This window comes from Centroberyx gerrardi, chromosome 8 (genome assembly GCF_048128805.1).
Source record: "Centroberyx gerrardi isolate f3 chromosome 8, fCenGer3.hap1.cur.20231027, whole genome shotgun sequence".
Taxonomy (NCBI): domain Eukaryota; kingdom Metazoa; phylum Chordata; class Actinopteri; order Beryciformes; family Berycidae; genus Centroberyx; species Centroberyx gerrardi.
This window is the reverse complement of record NC_136004.1, coordinates 29,846,256-29,863,781: the sequence shown is the minus strand read 5'-3', so window position 1 is coordinate 29,863,781 and position 17,526 is coordinate 29,846,256. Positions and strand designations below refer to the sequence as shown.

The following is a 17,526-nucleotide window of genomic DNA, read 5'->3' as shown; positions in this document are numbered from 1 at the left end:
AACAGGCTTCAGTATCAGTTGAAGCTAGAATCACAGATACGCCAAATGAGACCAATAAACCATCACAAGCAGAGAAACCACTTGACCAAACAGCTGTGAAACCTGAGAATGTGGGAGACTCAGAGACACCAGTGGAATACAACAAAATGAAGGAGCCAGTGGATGCTGAGAAAGGAGCTGTTGAATCAGAAAATGATCCTTTTGAAACTGAGATGGCAGGTGATGAATCTGACATAGCTGCAACCAAAAGCCCTGCAAAATCAGAAAAGGCTGAAGGTATTGTGGAAACATCTGTTACTCCAGAAAGAATTTTAGATGATATGGACAAAAACAAGGAATCAGATCTGGCTGGAGTGGAACCAATGAAAGCTGCTGCTGAAGCAGAGATATCAGTTGCAGAGGTGGAGAAATCTATTGAGGACTCTCTGAAAGTTGATGGTGAAGAAGAGACAGCAATCGCAGAAGTGGAAAAATCTACAGAGGAATCATTGCAAACTGCAGTTGATCCAGAGATAGCAGTTGCAGAAGCAGAGAAACCTATTGCAGAACCCTTGGTGGCTGCAGCTGAAGCAGAGACTGCAGTTACAGAAACAGAGAAATCTATCGAAGAACACTTGAGAACCACTGTTGAAGCAGAGGTTACAAAGGAACCAATTGAGGCCAAATTAGAATTGGAAAAAGCTAGCACAGAACCTGTAGGTGGATTAGAGAAAGTGTTAGAAAGTGATGAGTATGTTGCACTGGACAAAGGCCAGGTCTCATCAATAGAAGAGGAAAAACCAATTGTCACCCACCCACCAGAAATGGTTATATCTCAAGCTGTGGGCCCTCCAAAAGGTCCTTTGTTGGGACCTACCAGTCCTCCACCACAACAGCCCAGACCAGGTATGACCAGGCCCCCTGGCCCACCAGGGCAAAGAATGGGAGGACCAAGGATGGAAGGGTCTCGAATGGGAGGTCCAAGGATGGGAGGACCAAGAATGGCTGGACCAAGACAGCCTGGACCACAAAAGCCCCCTGAACCCGCTGCATTTTCTGGCTTTATGTCTATGTTTTCGGCCCCAAATACCCCAAGAAAACCGGCAACTAGTGGTGGCTTTTTCTCAAGCTCACCTGGTTCATTCTTTGGATCATCACCCTCTCCTCGTCCTACTGGTCAGCCACAGCAACAGCAGAAAAGCTCGTTTTTTGGCCTTCCAAGTAGCCTTCCTACAGAGTCCCTGACCAGTGACCTATTTGGCATATTCAAGGGGCCAGAGACAACTAAACTGGAGGAACCTCAACAGCCTGGTACAGAGACTGGGCAAGAAGATAGCAAAGAGCCTCCTGCAAAGGAAACATTCTTTGAGGGTACTGAAAAGACAGACACTGAGAAGGCACCTTTATCCCTAGAAGGACATGTCAGAAGCATAGAGGATTCTGAGGTGCCTGAAAAAGGCACAGTGGAGGAGGCAGAACGACCAGACAAAACAGAGGCAGAAGAGTGTTCTTTGACCGAACCCATCGAGAAAGCTGCTTTTCCTGAGGGAGAAGCAGGGCACAAGGAGCCTGTTGTGCTCTTAGAGGAGCCAGATTCTACAGGGACTGACAAAGCTGGACCACCCGCTGCTCCCGAATCCAAAGGCATGTTTGATATTCCAGGTTTGGCTTCTCCTAAGTTCGGCTTTATGTCAGGAGCTGAAGGCACATCGTCTCTCGGATCCCTTTTCTCATCCAATCCATCCACAGCCACTGGTGCCAAGACAACACAGCCACCACAGGCAGATGGTGGTCTCTTTTCTGGTTTTAAGAGCCTCTCAGCTGGTATATTCCAGGACGAAAAACCAGCTGGAAAGGAAGAACCATCATCTACTGCATCTATGTTTGGGATGAAACTTGGCTCTATGTTTGGGAGCTCTGACTCTCCTAAACCCGAATCCCCTCCTCCAATAGTCACCACCCAACCTCAGCCTCAAAGTCCAAAACCCACAGATGAGATTTGTGAACCAGAGGCCGAGAAACTCTCTCCAGGTTCTGGAGAAACTGGGAGTGCTGACGCAAGTGATACAGAAGGGCCATCAGAAAATTCCAAAACAGGAAGCTGTGACACGTTTGCACATTCTGGGTTCCCCTCTGATTCAGTTTCACTGGCAGAGGATTTAAATAAACCCCAGTTACAGATCATCCCACCTGAGGTTGATAAGAGTGAAGTCACCTCGCCTTACACCCCCTCTGCAGATTTAGGCACAGAGCAACCAAAGGACTTATTGAAGAAGGAAGCTACAAAAAGGCTAGTACAATTTACATGATAAATGGCAATTTCTTGTCACTTATCATGCCAATGTAGATAGAGATCTATAGCCCTGTCCTGATCCTACGCTCCATTCAGTGTTGTCTCTTTGTTTTTTGTCTACATGTGACATTGCTAGTCTGCTTTTCATTCCTTTTCCATGCCCAACAGTTTAACTTGAAATCCAGCATTATGTTGTGTAGAGAATTTTAGATTTAGTACAACCACAGGAATTTCTTGTTCAAAATGTTTGTCCACCTCATATTAATAGATATAAGCCATTTAATACAAATCTGACATTGGAAGTGCCATCATCACAGCCATAAGAAATTAATTGATCAAACTTAGCTGCTTGAAAAGTGCTCACTATTCTGTGTAAATGTATGGGCTAGCTATTTTGTACTTACAGCAACTCAGTAATGGCCTCCATGACAGTGATGGAAGTGCAATGCATAAAGAAGCTGATGGTCTTTATTTATTAGCTTTTCACTTGTGAGGGGTGTATATGGCCCCTCCTTTCCTCTTCCCCAATGGCTCTCTGAATCATTCTCCCAGCCTCAGCCAATTTGTTTATATGAATCGAACAGAGAGAGATTTATGTTGGCGCGACAGCGCACACCATGGTGGCAGGCTGGACACAGGAATAAAACGAACAGTGAGAAGTAATTTGGCCTACACCCAAGGCAAAGTAAATCATGCCTGTTAAAGGACAGAGCCACTTTCCTCGTTAGCGGTCTCACCCATCCGCATAACCAGGAACCACACAGCAGTCTCCTGTCCCTCCAGTTATTCGTCAGCCAAAATGGATCAGAGACTATATATCCCTCACTGCTTTAGCACCATCAAGCTGTTAACCTTCTAATGAAGGATACTCATTCCATGAGTAAGAATGTGTACTGACCATTGTACCATACAATAGTAGATGGCTGTAAATGTCATTGGCTCCATGGTTGAAGACCCAGACCCAATTCCCTCATTCTGTGCTTTATCTGAGAGAAATTCTGACATGGAATTCTCAAAGCTGTGGAAAAGTGTAATGACACTTACCATTACCAACATGCAGCTACCACCTTACACTTGCAATATCACCTCACTTCCTTGGGAAAGCCGAGGGTCACTCAGTGTTCTTGACAACCCTCTCTTGACATGGTTGTTGCATGGTAGAGAAATCTTGCATTCAGCTTCATTCAGCTTAACTTCCCTGATGCGTTCCTGTTATTTTTCCTTGTTTTTTCCTCTGTTTGTTTTCCTTGGTACTGATGGAAACTAAGCTTCAGTTACCCTTAGTTTAGTTTAGTTGTTGCCTAAGCAACAATTGAAGAGTTTCATTCCAAAATCAGATATACACCATTAAAAAAAAAATGACACCTACTCTTACTGACATGAATGTGAAGCACATCGAATCATCTTTAGACCTTTGCTTACAAAATAGTAATTTTTTGATGACTGAATCATCAATTTTTTGAATAATCCACTGATGAATTTTAGTTAGTAATTTCTATTTCTAAAATAGACACATTTCATTTTGGAATAAAACCCTTCAATTTTACAGTAGTTATACAGTTACACGTTACTTTCCCAAATCACCCCCACATCCTAAGTAACAATCCCATTCTCCTACAGTCCAGCAGACAGCAGCCGCTTTGGTTCGTCAGGCAACCTCAGCCAGGCCAGCTCCCAGCTCAGCTCCGAGCCTGAGGAGCGCCGTGACCCAGAGACCTGCCACACCAGTGGTCCTCGCCCCCCTCTCCATGGCCACCAGCCTGCCTGGGAGGAGGAAGAAGAGGAGGCTGAGAAGGAGCTGCACCCACTACCAGAGCCTGGTTCCAATAAAGATTTGAAGGACTCTTCGGTCATCCTGCCCCAACCAACCTTGGACAAGTGTGATAACAAGCCTGCGAATAAAATCAGGTATGTTCTAAATGTGGACATCTAGGTTCTTATATTTGAGTCTAGAAAGGTCAGTTTAAGAATTGAACTGATTGTATTCAGACAGTGCAGCTGTTCCTTATGTGATGTGCTAAGCGTTCAGATTCAAATGTGTTTTGGATTTTGCTTCATCCCCGTTTCCTTCATTCATCCTTTCACCACTTGTTCTAGCCAACCTATTGATCTCGCTTTATCTTTTTCAGTTTCTTTGAAGATGGCCCTCCACCCTGCTCTCCATCCAAAGTGCGCTGGCTAAAGGCGTACAACAAAGTCAGAGTACAGCTCCTTGAGGTAGGAGGAATCACTCTTTCTGACCCACCCCACCCCCTACCCCCTCCACATTCACTCACAAAAGCACACACATACACAGACATGCACATACACACATAAATACAACCTATATATAACCTGTTACCATACTGTATTGCATACAATTGTCTTGACTCGTGTTTTGTAAGCCCATGGACGCTCGGCACCTTGAGTGCATGAGACAGAAATAAAATTCAAGTCAAATCATATACATTTACATATACACACTCACATATACATATATACATAAACATATACAGTACATCTCTCTCTCTCTCTCTCTCTCTGTCTCTCTCTGTCTCTCTCATGTGCAATGATACTTTGACTCCTTCACCCTCCTTCTTTTCCCCTATGGGTTGGCTGAGTTTCCAATCATGCCACAGTGATTTGCACCAATTTTCTGGTCAGCAAGGATTCCACTTTGATCTGGGAATCCCCTTTTCAGCATGGGTTCATCCAGATGGGGCTGTGGCACTGCTAAGTGCAACAGATACTGTTTTTTAGTTCTAAAATATGGTCACAATTCCTCGGATTGTGGTAACAGCCACCTGGGGGTAGTTTGCAGTTGACTTTTGCAGTTGGTCTTTGTAAGTACTGCAAATGTTACAGTTATATGTGGCTGGTCTGTCTGATAATTTTGTTCTCCTCATTATGTACTTTTGAATATCTCATTACATGAGCTTAATCCTAATTCCTCATGTGTCTCCTCATGAAACAGGTTAAAGTGACAGACTTTGCTCCCTTCACCCACCTTGCCTCAGACATAGCCATTACTTTCTAGCTGTCTCAGTTGTGAGGCAAGTCCAAATCCCCTCATGTGCTTTGTAGTAGTTTACTTTCTAGTTAAGTTTAGTCTATGTGCACAAATGGTAAAAACACTGGATGAAAGAGAGAAGAAAAAGAAATCCAAACTGTGCAGATGAGACAAAAACTTCAAGGGGCTTATAAAAATATTTCAGCCCAAGATAAAGAAAAAAAAACAAGATGACAAGCAATCAGAAAAATGACAGTGAAACAAATGCATGAATATTAAGTAAGGGAAATAACAGAGGTGAGTGTGTGTGTGTGTGTGTGTGTGTGTGTGTGTGTGTGTGTGTGTGTGTGTGTGTCTGTCTGTGTGAGATAGAGAGAGAGAATGTGATATGCATACTCAAAGATTGACAAAATGAGGGATGAAGAGTGTTGATCAGTCGGTTATGTCTTTGAGTGGGAAAACCTCAAGCATTTTGGCTCATCAGACATGCCCTAAGTCTAGATTTGACACTGCAGAGAAATGTCGAGTCATCTGCAATGTGAATATAATTGTTTCACAGGGTTAGGGTTAGGGTTAGTAGTTAGATCTTCAATGTTTAATGGAGGAGACAGTAATTATGAATCTGAGATGGTACAGTGCTTGGTTTTGTATAGTGGCCTGGACTAGAGAGACTGTCCTGTAACCAAAATGTCAAAGGTTTGATTGCTGCAACATTGTGTGACCATCTACAGCCAGTGACAGACAGTGAACTCATCCATTATAAATCACTCTGGATAAGAGCATTATCTAAATGCCTGAATATATAAATGTAAATGTTGTATGAGTTTCTCAGCTAACTTCTTATTTGATTCTTGTATCACAATATCTGACATCCTGTTTAAAAACATATCTTCATTTGACGATTCATTTATTTTATCTGAATTCAAAGGACACAATGGACTTTATTCATTTCATCACACATTTACAGCATGGAATTTGCAAAATCTGAAAAGTGGTCGTCAGTCCAGCATGTGCTGTTCTCAGAAAGCTTGTGTCCGAGACCAGAAAGAAATTGCAGTCCAAGGACATACCCTCACATACACACATATTCACACACACCACATACACACACACACACACACAAAGAGCACACCAACACCACAATCAGCCAGGCTTTGATTACACCCTGTTCTGATGAACACCAAGAGATACCCCCATTGCTGCCCCTCCTTCTGGGTCCTCTTGCTGTGATTGGCCCTATCTATTTATCTCTGATTACCTTGGAGCCCAAGCCCTTGTCTCCTCGTCTTCCCCGAGCCCACAGCCTACGTTTTCACCCTTGAAAACCCACTCTCATGTCCAGTTTTATTTTAAATTAGAATCTGTTGAGATGGGCTTTTAATGATCTCATTTGTTGCTCGGGGAGTAAATAGAAAGGAATGAAGTACTGAGAGGAATTAAATTTTCAGGAGTGGCCTAAGGTAGTGAGATTGCTGACTTGGAAACATGGACTGATGAACGCTAACGCAGCCGACCTCACTCAGTAGGGCAGCTGCGTCAAGTCGTGAGTAGGGGGACAAGTGGGTTCAAGGTCCTGTGTTGGCAAGCATCCGCCCTGCTGAAGTGTCCCTGAGCAAGACACTGAACCCCTACCAGCTCCAGGGCTGCTGCTCTGTACCTGACCCTGACCTCTGACCTCCCTGTGGAGGCCGGGGCAAGCGAAAAAATAATTTCCTTAAGGGGATTGATCATTTTTTACATTATTTATTACTCACATGTACAACTCTCTGGCTGCTTGTTGCTCCATCCCTCTTTTCCAGCCACCCTTCTCAAGAGGTGTGGATATCAGGGTATGCCAGACGAGTGGCTGCTCTGCTAAGAGACAAAATCACACATCTTCAGTGGAAAGGTGTTGGGTCAAGGAAACAGAAACAACAGTATGGAGAATGAAGAGAGGGCTCTTGAGTTATCTGCTTGGCTGGGTTGGAAGCAGGGGACCAAAAGCGTAGGGGGAGGTGCAGGTAGCTTAAATAGACCGCCTTATTGAGAGCGTGATAAGAGTTGCAATGAATAGTGTGTGTATCACATGTCTGCAGCACGACTTGTGTTGTCTGCCTGAACTAGCTTCGTAGGCTTCGCTTCATGTTTGAAAATGGGACAGTATGATAATTCACTGTCTTTTATTGGTCCGTCAGCATGTTGGACCAGGTGATGCAGGATTCACTTTCGTCTTTATACATTACCTACAGATACATTGACTTGGGAATTACATTACTTGTGAATGTACTGCTTGACTACAGGCTGTTGGCTTCAGTAGAATTGCAATGAGAATGCAGAAGTGGTAGTGGAAGTAGGTTCAGGTTGTGCTTTAGGAGCAAACAGCAGTGGCAGCATTGATTTTCTTGCATGCAGTATATCTGTGGATGGAACAATGATCAGTAATGCAGATTGTTGCTGCTGGGCTGGGCAGGTCTGCACCAACAGAAGAGACTTGAAAGAACATGTCACCGCCCCCATACAGGTGAAGACACCTCTTCTCCCACTCCTCAGTTGGCCACTTCAGCACAGATCTGAGGGAATAATTAGTTATTCAGTCTCAGCTGCCTTAGACTTATCAATTATAGATCACTTTTATACATGGCTCCTTTGATCTTCTCCAAGACCCAAGGAGAACAATATTGCAGATCACTCACCTTATTCTCGACCAATTACACAAGCACTCACCTGTTTGATGCTCATTAGGCTGTGCTCTCAGGAGTGTATTTTGTAGCTTTAGTGTGTGTGTGTGTGTGTGTGTGTGTCACTGGCGTACATCCTGTGATAGTCAGTGCGTAGATGCTCTATGGGCTGAGAATAGTGCCAGCAGGAACTGAATTAGAATTTTATACATCTAAATTCTTACTTAATAACTTGAAATTGTATTTAACGTTTTGAAATTGAATTTGATTACATTGAATTTGTATTTCATAATTTGAAATTGTATGTTTTCAACTTAAAAATTCAACACCATACACATTCCATACACATTTCAAATTTAGTTCTCCAAATTCAGTTTCAAACTTCGGAGACGAACATCCGGGGATTGAAGGATAAGCAAGCGAGCACAGATTCAATCGATGTCCATTTCAGCCAATCGGCAGGCAGGAAGCGGCCGCGCCATTCGCATGTCAACACAAAGGAGTAGCTTGAAGTTGTTTGCAGCTGTCATGGAAGACCAGAGACCAGAGCAGTCGGTAACAAGCCCCCAGGAAGGGTGGTTTTGGCGTAGTGGCCTTCTACCTCTGTTGCTGACAGCTACAAGGCCGGCTGGCTGTTAGCGGAGGCTTTAGGCTGCATCCATCAAACTGTTGGGTCCCTTGGTTTTATTTGGGAATGTCGCTTCACCATACGCCTCCATGCACCATAGTCTTTATCATTACAGGCCACTTCATAATCTTCAATATGTTTACGGCTGTGGTCTGCAAAGAGACCATTCGCGCGCACGAACTGCATGAGAACAATTTGAAAACCAAGCGGGAGAAATCGCTGGCCCTGAAGAAACGAGCCATCACCCAGCGGCAGAAGAAAGAAATCAGACAGCTCATGCAGACCTGCAGGGGAAATGCCAACGATTTTGAAAAGTTGGTAGAGCAGTCTCCTTTCCACAGAGACAAAATGGTGATGAAAAAAAACCATACACTAGCTTGACCTTTGCTGACCTCTATCTAAGCTGCAGAGAAAATACAAAAGTATTGATGCTTCGTTTTCTTGTTGGCTTGTGTTCTCTTCAGCCAACTTCTCCATTTAGCACTGTCCTAAAGAAATCTGACAGAATAATGTTTGCATGTACCTAAAGCAATGAAAAAGAAAATGATCATATTGCCCTCTGGTAGTCGCGCTCAAAACTCAGCAAGAAAGGATTTGATCTCTGTGGGGAATTTGATAAAAAGTCATGGGCTATTACATTAGATTAAATTGCATAATAGTGGATGAAATGTCTGCTCACTGTTTTGCTGCTCCCAGAATGTGCCATCTGACACAGAGCATGTTTGATGGAAACATGTTATCACCAGTTTATTTGATATAATAATACTTTTGGGAGCAGCAAACAGCAAGTGGACAATGCTCTCTTTTTAATTCTGGACATTCCTCTAATTTTTACGCTAAATAATCCTCTCAGTATGATTTTTTTGCTTCTGTTAAGATATTTGAAATATGCTGCTAAAACCTCTCCGTAATTGAAAAATATGTTTCTTTCTTTGTTTCTGAGGCCTTGAATGTGGTTTCTCAGTATTTATACTAGTGGCCTTTGCTGAAGTGCCCATTTATGCATTTAGCCTGGATCTATCCTGCATTACTACTGCAGACCTTCTTGAATGTCAAACAGTAGATCCAAATTAATGTATTGTTACACAGAACTCTAGTGTAAAAATCCTTCTATCTCTCTCCTAAGGTCTTGTTATTTATTTCCCTAGCAATATGGCTCTGGCCTTTGCACTCCTTACTATTTACTGCTTATAATGTTGGTGATCTACGAATTGAAGCTTATTCTACTGTCGCACTCACTGTAAATCACTCTGGATAACAGCGTTAGCTAAATACCTACAATGTAAAATGTGTCTCTTAACCAACTAATTAGCAGAACCTTCCTTGGAGTTTAAACAGAGACCAAAACGCTGTCTTCTTCAGATCTTGATCAAATCACACTGACCATTTCCTGTCTGCAAAGAGAGCAAAACTTGTTTTTTTTCCAAACAGTTCCTCTTAGATATGGAGCAACAGTGCAGCATTACTTTTGCATGCATGCAGTGTCAGGTAGGACTACAACTCCTCCCTATATTAAATTAATTGCTATATCAAATACAGTGCAGTGGGAGTGTTTCACCTTAAACATGATCCAGGGCCGACTTCACTCTGCTGCTTCAGAGCCAAAGATGTTGCACTTATGACACCAATTCCTTAATATGAGAATCTTAAGAATCCTGAGTTTGCCTTCTTTTAATGTGTGATAGGTAGCTTTATAATTGGTGATAATATCAATATCATTTGCTTTCAAATTACATTAGAAACTGAAGATTCTGTCTGTATTTTTATTCATATCGCAATGTGCAAGAAGCATATTCCAGCTTTACTAGAGGTCAGCAGTCTTCCTCCTGAGGACGAAAATAGTCTTTTTGTCTCAACAAGCATTGTGCCATGGCAACGATGTCACATTTCTATGGAAACACAAGCTTGTATTCATTTTGATTAGGGCATTGGCATTACTGCAGCTGGTGGTGTGTGTATGTGCATGTGTGCTTCCACTTACATAGTACATATTGTGGCTGCTTACGCACTTTCCATCCCTGCACAGCATGGGCATGCTCTGTTAAGGTTTTGTTAGCTCTGTGTTAACATTTTTACAAACCACATTGATTCATAGTGCAGAATGTGCCTATATGTTTCCTCTAATTTTGATAACTGCCTCTGATAATTGTGTTACTTTAGTGCTCTATTTTTTTATTTTTTACCTCTGCTGTTGGAAGGAGGTTGTTTTCAGCCTTCTCTGTTCGTTAGTGAGATATCTCGAAAAGTTACAAATGGATTTGGATGAAATTAGGTGGACAGATAGCACAAGGATTAGTTGATTAGATTTTGGTGACGATCTAGGATTTCCGCCATTAGATGATTATCGATTTTTTTTAGCCATAACTATTATGTTGCATTCAACGCTGGTGGGGAGGTCCGACATCTGGGGCTTGACTGCTAAACAGCATTGCATTTCTCGGGAAAATGAATCCCAGAAGACAAATGATAAACGAACATAAAGTCTTTCACCAAGTGACAAATACAGAAAACCACAAACTTGTAATTTGGCTCCTTTGCTTATTATTTGACATGACCCAGTGCTTCAAACTCCCATTCTGACATTCTGTGCTGAGACACAAAAACAACAGAAAGAAAAACAGAAGAGTTTTTGTTGCAAAAAATGAGGTTTAAAAAAAATTTCAGATGAGATTTCCAGTCCAATTTCAGCTGACAGCTGTTCGAATCCAAAGCTGATTAGTAAGTTTGGCTGGTGTGGAAATGAAGAGCCTCTCCGCTAAACACTCTAATTAGAAAATTCAGATTTGCAATGTTGAGTTTGAGTTGAACCTAATCAAGTTGCAAAGCAATTATAGTGGAGTGTCACAGAAGGATGAATACAAAGCCGTTTTTACCTACACTCAGACAAAGATCGCTGTTATCGTTAGCCTGGAACAAGCACATGAGACAGAGCAGGAGTCTGCGGTTAGGGAGTTTATCCAGCGGAGCGGCTCTTCACCTCAAGCCATGCCAATTGATTTTAGGAAAAATAGCTCAAGCACCACCTACAGCTTGTGATCAGAGGGTTGAATTAGTTTTTTGTGTTTTGGTGCTTTCATCAGCTACATACAATTCGATTTTAATAGTCCAAAAAAGCAAAAAGACCAAGGCAATCTTTCTTTTGGATTAAAAATGCCTTTATTGATATGGCGTGGTTCTCTTGAACATGAAAAAATAACTCTGACGTGTAGATTTTAATACTAACATTATTTGTAAGGAGGGTCCACAGCAATTTCTTGGTGTATATGTATTTTTAAAGAATGATTCGTTTTTTAATGTATATAAATCTATGCTGTGCCTACTCTGTGCATCTTTTATCAAATCAATAGTGACAGAAAGAACGACAAAATGACACGACTTTCCTAACACTTGAGCCTAAATCCTCTTTGGTCCTGCGAGTTGAAGGCTTTATTGTCCCCTCATTGGTTTGCAGCAAGGCATAAAACACAGCACACACTCACAATAAACAAAATAGGCAGAAGCATTCAAGCCACATTAAAATGAGACACTGGAAAAAGCAGAAGATTGAATGACCAGGGAAGTGGAGACATGGGGTGGAAAGTTTATCTGTTACAGTTGAGAAAGTATACAGCATAAGGGATAAATGAGAACTTCAGTCCGTTTGATTTGCCCCGCGGCTGCTTGAACCCGTGACCTGCAGCTTCATTCCCTTAAAAAAAAAAAAAACACATTTGGCTAAAAAAAGTTCTAGTTTTAGACGTGTGTGACAGAACTGGAGCAATTTAAGTGCGAGCGGAGATAGAGGAGTGAACCAAGGGATATTATACATGACCCGGAAAAGAGTGCGATGTCTCTTCTCCCCCCTCACGGCACAAAAAAAAAAAAAAACCCTCCTCTGTGGAGATGGAGGCATTAACATGAGCATTACCACTGCAGAGGGGAAGAAGAAGAGCGGGGAAAGGAGGAGGGGTGGAAGAAAGAGATGGAGGGAGGCAAAAGAGTCCACCGACACTTGTTATCGCGGCTTGATGTGTGGGTACACTGCTTGTGAAATCAGCGAACGTTAACACAATGCTGTCTGTCTCTGTGTTTTTACAAAGGTTTTTTTTTTAATGTAAACAGTGACAAACACTTTTTGTCTGTTCTGTTGGAGCTGAGTTTCTCCTTCCATGCTTTAATGCTTCTTTTAAAGCGAGGCGCCACAGGTGAATAGGGAAAGAAAATTGCTTTTATCCTTTCAGAATGAAATTTTAATATGGACACAAATACAAACACTTTTTGTATTATGACATTTATTTATTTATTTTGTTATTGACATATTCAATTAGTTAATATTTGATTTAAAAAATCAGTTAGAACGCTTTTATCCCCCAGTGGATAAAGTCAGAGTGCATTTTCCTGTTTCATTCTGATGATTTACTGAATAGAGGTTTGTATTTTTTTTTTTTTAATGAATTTACAGTATTTACAAAACACTGAATATGGCGAAAATCTGCTCTTTTCCATGTAAAATACCCCATGAAATAGAAATGTCAAAGGTATGACAAAAAAAAACGGCAGCTGTTTTTGTTAAGAAGCAGTATGCCAACTTTATCTACAAGCAAGTTAAGTTGGAAAGAAAGTGTGTTAGGTAGAAGTATATGTCATTTTGAGAAAATGGCCATTAAAGGTTTTTTTCGTAGCTAATTGTGTGCTTGTTAATATAGAGGAACTAAAGATAAATAACTATATATTAGCTACATCATCCAATGTGTGCAGAAAGACGAGGCATCTGAAACTGAAAAATCATTTGCTTGCAGTGCTAATGCCTGTCTGTGATTGCTGTGATGTCATCCGACCTCTCTGAGAGCAAACCACAGCTTTTATCTCTCCATTAGGTCCTGCTGATTGAAACCTTGGAAAAATCTTTGTCTGAGCTTTCATTCTCTGGGTGCAATAATGAGAGAGGCAACAACCCAGGATTATTCATTGGTGTGTGTGTGTGTGTGTGTGTGTGTGTGTGTGTGTGTGTGTGTCCCACGTTTTAGTGCATGCTTACTGAACTACTTCTGTACTTTTGCTCCGTCCTCAAGAGGAAGTGTTGGGAAAAAGTTTTGCTTGCATTTTAAGAGACAAGGAACGATGATAATTAGTCATTAGAGAGACACCAGAGTTTTGCAGTAAAATCGCTCAACTGTATTATATTCACGAAACAGTTGCAGTCTGCAGAACTAATGCAGGATAGATGCAGGATAAATGCATCAAGTGGCACTTTTTGTGTATTTATTGTGTGCAACTCAATGTCACCTCTTGTCTTTGGCCAAAACTGTCATGCATGTGACCACACAGACACAAAGACTCTCCATGTGAGCAGTGTGGTGGTGACGAACAGAGAGGATCTACAATAAAATAATATACAAAATAAAAACTAGGGGTTCATTGGGGGTTCTTCCAAGATCCAAAGGGGGCCAATGAGCACCATAGAGTTCCTCACTAGAACACAATATCCTTAAAGGTTTCCTGGAAGACATTTTGTGGAAATACCATCATGAATCCTTGATGAAGAGGCTCTTCAAGGAATCCTCTAAGGCAGAGGTTCTCAACTTTTTGGGCTTGTGAATCCTTAAAGTGAAGTGGATTTTCCTTTTTCGGTTTGTTTCATCTGATTCATTATCAGGCTGAAAACCATTCAGTATTCACAAGAAAAAAAAAGCAGAAATTAGAGAAAAATCTGAAATAATATATTTTTAATTTTATCCTATCCCATAAATCATCTCACTAGTAAACCCTCAAAATTATCTCACGACCCCCTTGGGGGATCCTGACCCCCAGGTTGAGAACCACTGCTCTAGGGATCCGCCATGCATTTCAATCTGAAGACTCCCTAAGGTTCCTCAAAGCCCTTTTACTTTTTAAGGTCAGTACTCATGATCCCCGGCAAAATCTTTGCACTCAAAATTTCCACTGTCTGCGCTTAGTGTTTAAAAGTATTGAAAATGAACTCTCAGCTCTCTACAACACTCTGTTGTCTTTATACTTATTGCAGCCTTGCAGTGTGTGACAGCTTTGTGTGAGCATTAATCAAATTCATGAGATATGATGCTGTCCAGTGAGAACTGATAGGTAAAGGAACAGGTAACATTAATAGGTGTTAAGGGATTGTGCTGGTTTGGTTAAAGGTCACACAGATAATGTCACATTTTGCAAATTTCTACGGGTATAAAACACTGTTTTGAAGAGACGATTTAAACTGCACTGGCAGATAATCTTGCTGGTTTCAATAAATTGCACTTGATAGGCTACATGCCAAAAAGACTTCTTTCAAGAAATCATCATAAAACAATGAAAAAAATCTCGAAACTTTCTCCAAGACAGTTTCACTTTTACAAAGTAAATGTCCTGAAACAAGTTACATTCTCCTGAAAAAAAAAAAAAAGTCAAATTTAAAAAAAATGATCTGCCAGTGCAGTAAGTAAAAATAAGCTTGATAAGTCTGGATACAAGATAAAATAACTGAACATGTTTGTCAGTTTTTGCAGTGTAGTGTCACCTCATGCTTTTACATCCCATGCCTTCCTGCCACCGTCTGTGATGATGCTTCGACAGGCTTTCCTGTGCCCTACTTAGCGGTGAGCGCAGTGCAGAGCGCTCATCATGTGTTAGATGGTAGACACCACCTGTAGCCCCATGGAATAGTCTACAACATTCACTCAGACACTTCAGATACCGAATGCACCTGCTGTGTTCGACTACGACTCAGGCTGGGTTTTGTAGATTGTATACAACTTCTTTCTTGTCCTTGGATAGACTTGTCTAAATGTCAGAAACGCCAAAGAAGAGATGAGGTTGCTGTGCGGACCAGGCGAACATCAAACAGACATCAGAGGAAAAGAAAGGCGGGACAGCCGGAGCGGTTTGGGGGTGGGGGTGGGGGGGTGGGGGGGGGGGGGGGGGGGGGGGCAAATGACAAGAGGAGGAGTAGAAAGGGAGAGGAGAGGGAGAACATGAAGAGCAGGAGAAGATGAGCAGCTGCTGTGTGTTGGAAGGGTCCACATCTCCTGGGGGGGATTGTTAGTCCCGGTATTAACAGTTTCAAATATAGAGATCAGAACCTGCTACATGAAGCTTCACCACGCAATAACACACACACACACACACACATATATCCACCAACCTTGTCACTGGAGGCGGCGGTAATGTAGAGGTTGGAGAAGCGGGGCTTGTTTGTTCGCATGTGATGTTTACACACCGCATGCAAAAGCTAGTGCAGAGATGGAGGAAGAACAAAGACAGATGTGAAATGGAGTGAGATCAAGGCAAAGGTAGGGAAAGCAGCGCAAATATAAAGAAATAGGAGGGTTGAGGGGAGAGGGTGGAGCAGAAGGATAACTCATTAGAGACGGAGAAGACATGCAGAGATAATTGGACGTGGACAGAGAGAGAGACGCCGCCCAGCCAACAAGAGCACAAGGGTCTAAATGAGAAGTTGCACAAGAAAGACGAGCGTTGAGAAGAAAAGGGACAGATTTAGGAGAGGATAAAAGACAGAACAGTGAAAAAGTTTTGTAAAATCACACACAAATATACTGGCAGTACATTTTATGGAGAGTTCCTTGAATTTTGAAATGGAGTACACTGTGAAATTACTGTTACATTTTCTGTGCACTGTTCCTTAAACTCTGCAGTGGATTCTCCTCGGAGATTCAGAAAGGGAGAAGAGGAATTTGAGAGAAGAAAGAGAGCAGAGCATCTGCAAGTTTCAAAAAGGCAATTTTAAGACGTTTAAGACCTTTTTAATGCTAGCTGGAGTTTAATTTGAGACCCATTTAACAAACTAAACAAAGACACAAACAGCTGGCAAAAAACATTTCCAAGTGAACAAAGCTAATGAAAGTTCTGAAACTATAAATGGGCAGAATAAGAAAAAGAACATCAGTTTAGCGACTTATACAACACAATTATATTGATTAAAGAAACAAAAACAAAACATTTACATTCACCAACACCATTCACATCTTTTGGTGAAACTTTTGTTTCATTTGCCGTATTTTGTTTGCCTTACTTTCCAACTTTTCCTCGACTAAATATCAATATCTGTCAATGGAGAAGTTGGTCTCTCTCATCTTCTACGATGGATTTCTCCCTGTATGATTGTTGAACGTCTCTTGGTGCAAAATGGCGGCTCTAGAAAGAAGCCCTCGCTCTTTGATTCTGGGGGGACTGACACCAAAACCTGACGATTACCGCTGATGTTTTAGATCGCTGAAACATTTTCTGATATCAAACTCCATTGCAGCTGCTGGAAATATCTTGATGTGATGTGACATTGTCTTGGTTTGGCCAGTTATCCATGAGAATAACAAATATACACTACCAAACAACAAAGTGGACCCAGAAATGCAAGATACATTGCCGATAGCTAACAGTGTCAAAGTGTTTTAGGGTGGATTTTTCCTTTAAGTTTTGATAAATCACTTCCTCTGTGCAGAGAAGATTTACCACCCGTGTTCATACCTGACACCAGAATTTAATTTTGGCAAACTGGGTGAATCTAAGGCGTCTCAATTAGTAAGGATGGATCGCTCTTCTCTATTGCAGCCCCACTTTGTGATTTACACTGATAAAACAGATGGATTCTTACATAAAAATTTTGCGTAGTGCAGCTTTAAGACATTTTCTTACTTGTTAAATTTAATTATCTAAACCTAAGGCCTTAAGACTTTCTCAGACTTTTTAAGGACCCGCAGATACCCTGGAGAGGGAGAGAGAGATCATCATCGTTATGGAGTTTGGAGTGAGTCATAACATGGCTGAGAAACTCATTTTTGTCAGAAAGAGAGAGCGGGGAGAGATGAGCTGGCGAAAACCCCCACTTACCATCCTACAGCCCATACATCCACTGCCAATTAAGCAAGCACAAACATCCTTATCTAGTTATTGTGCCATACGAAATCTGAAAAAGAGAAAGCGAGAGGCAATAGTGTATTAGAAGCAACTGTTATTGCTGAGTCATGAGAGTAGA

General features: G+C 41.7%; 1 protein-coding gene across 1 annotated transcript in view; it reads left to right on the top strand.

The window, feature by feature from the left end:
- Positions 1-17,526, top strand: part of LOC139915138 (protein unc-13 homolog B-like) — a 188,117-nt gene that overhangs the window by 74,925 nt on the left and 95,666 nt on the right. The window contains exons 9-10 of the mRNA XM_078285327.1: positions 3,893-4,180; positions 4,402-4,489. Coding sequence (XP_078141453.1) covers positions 3,893-4,180; positions 4,402-4,489 — 376 coding nt within the window. The remainder of the gene's footprint in view (positions 1-3,892; positions 4,181-4,401; positions 4,490-17,526) is intronic.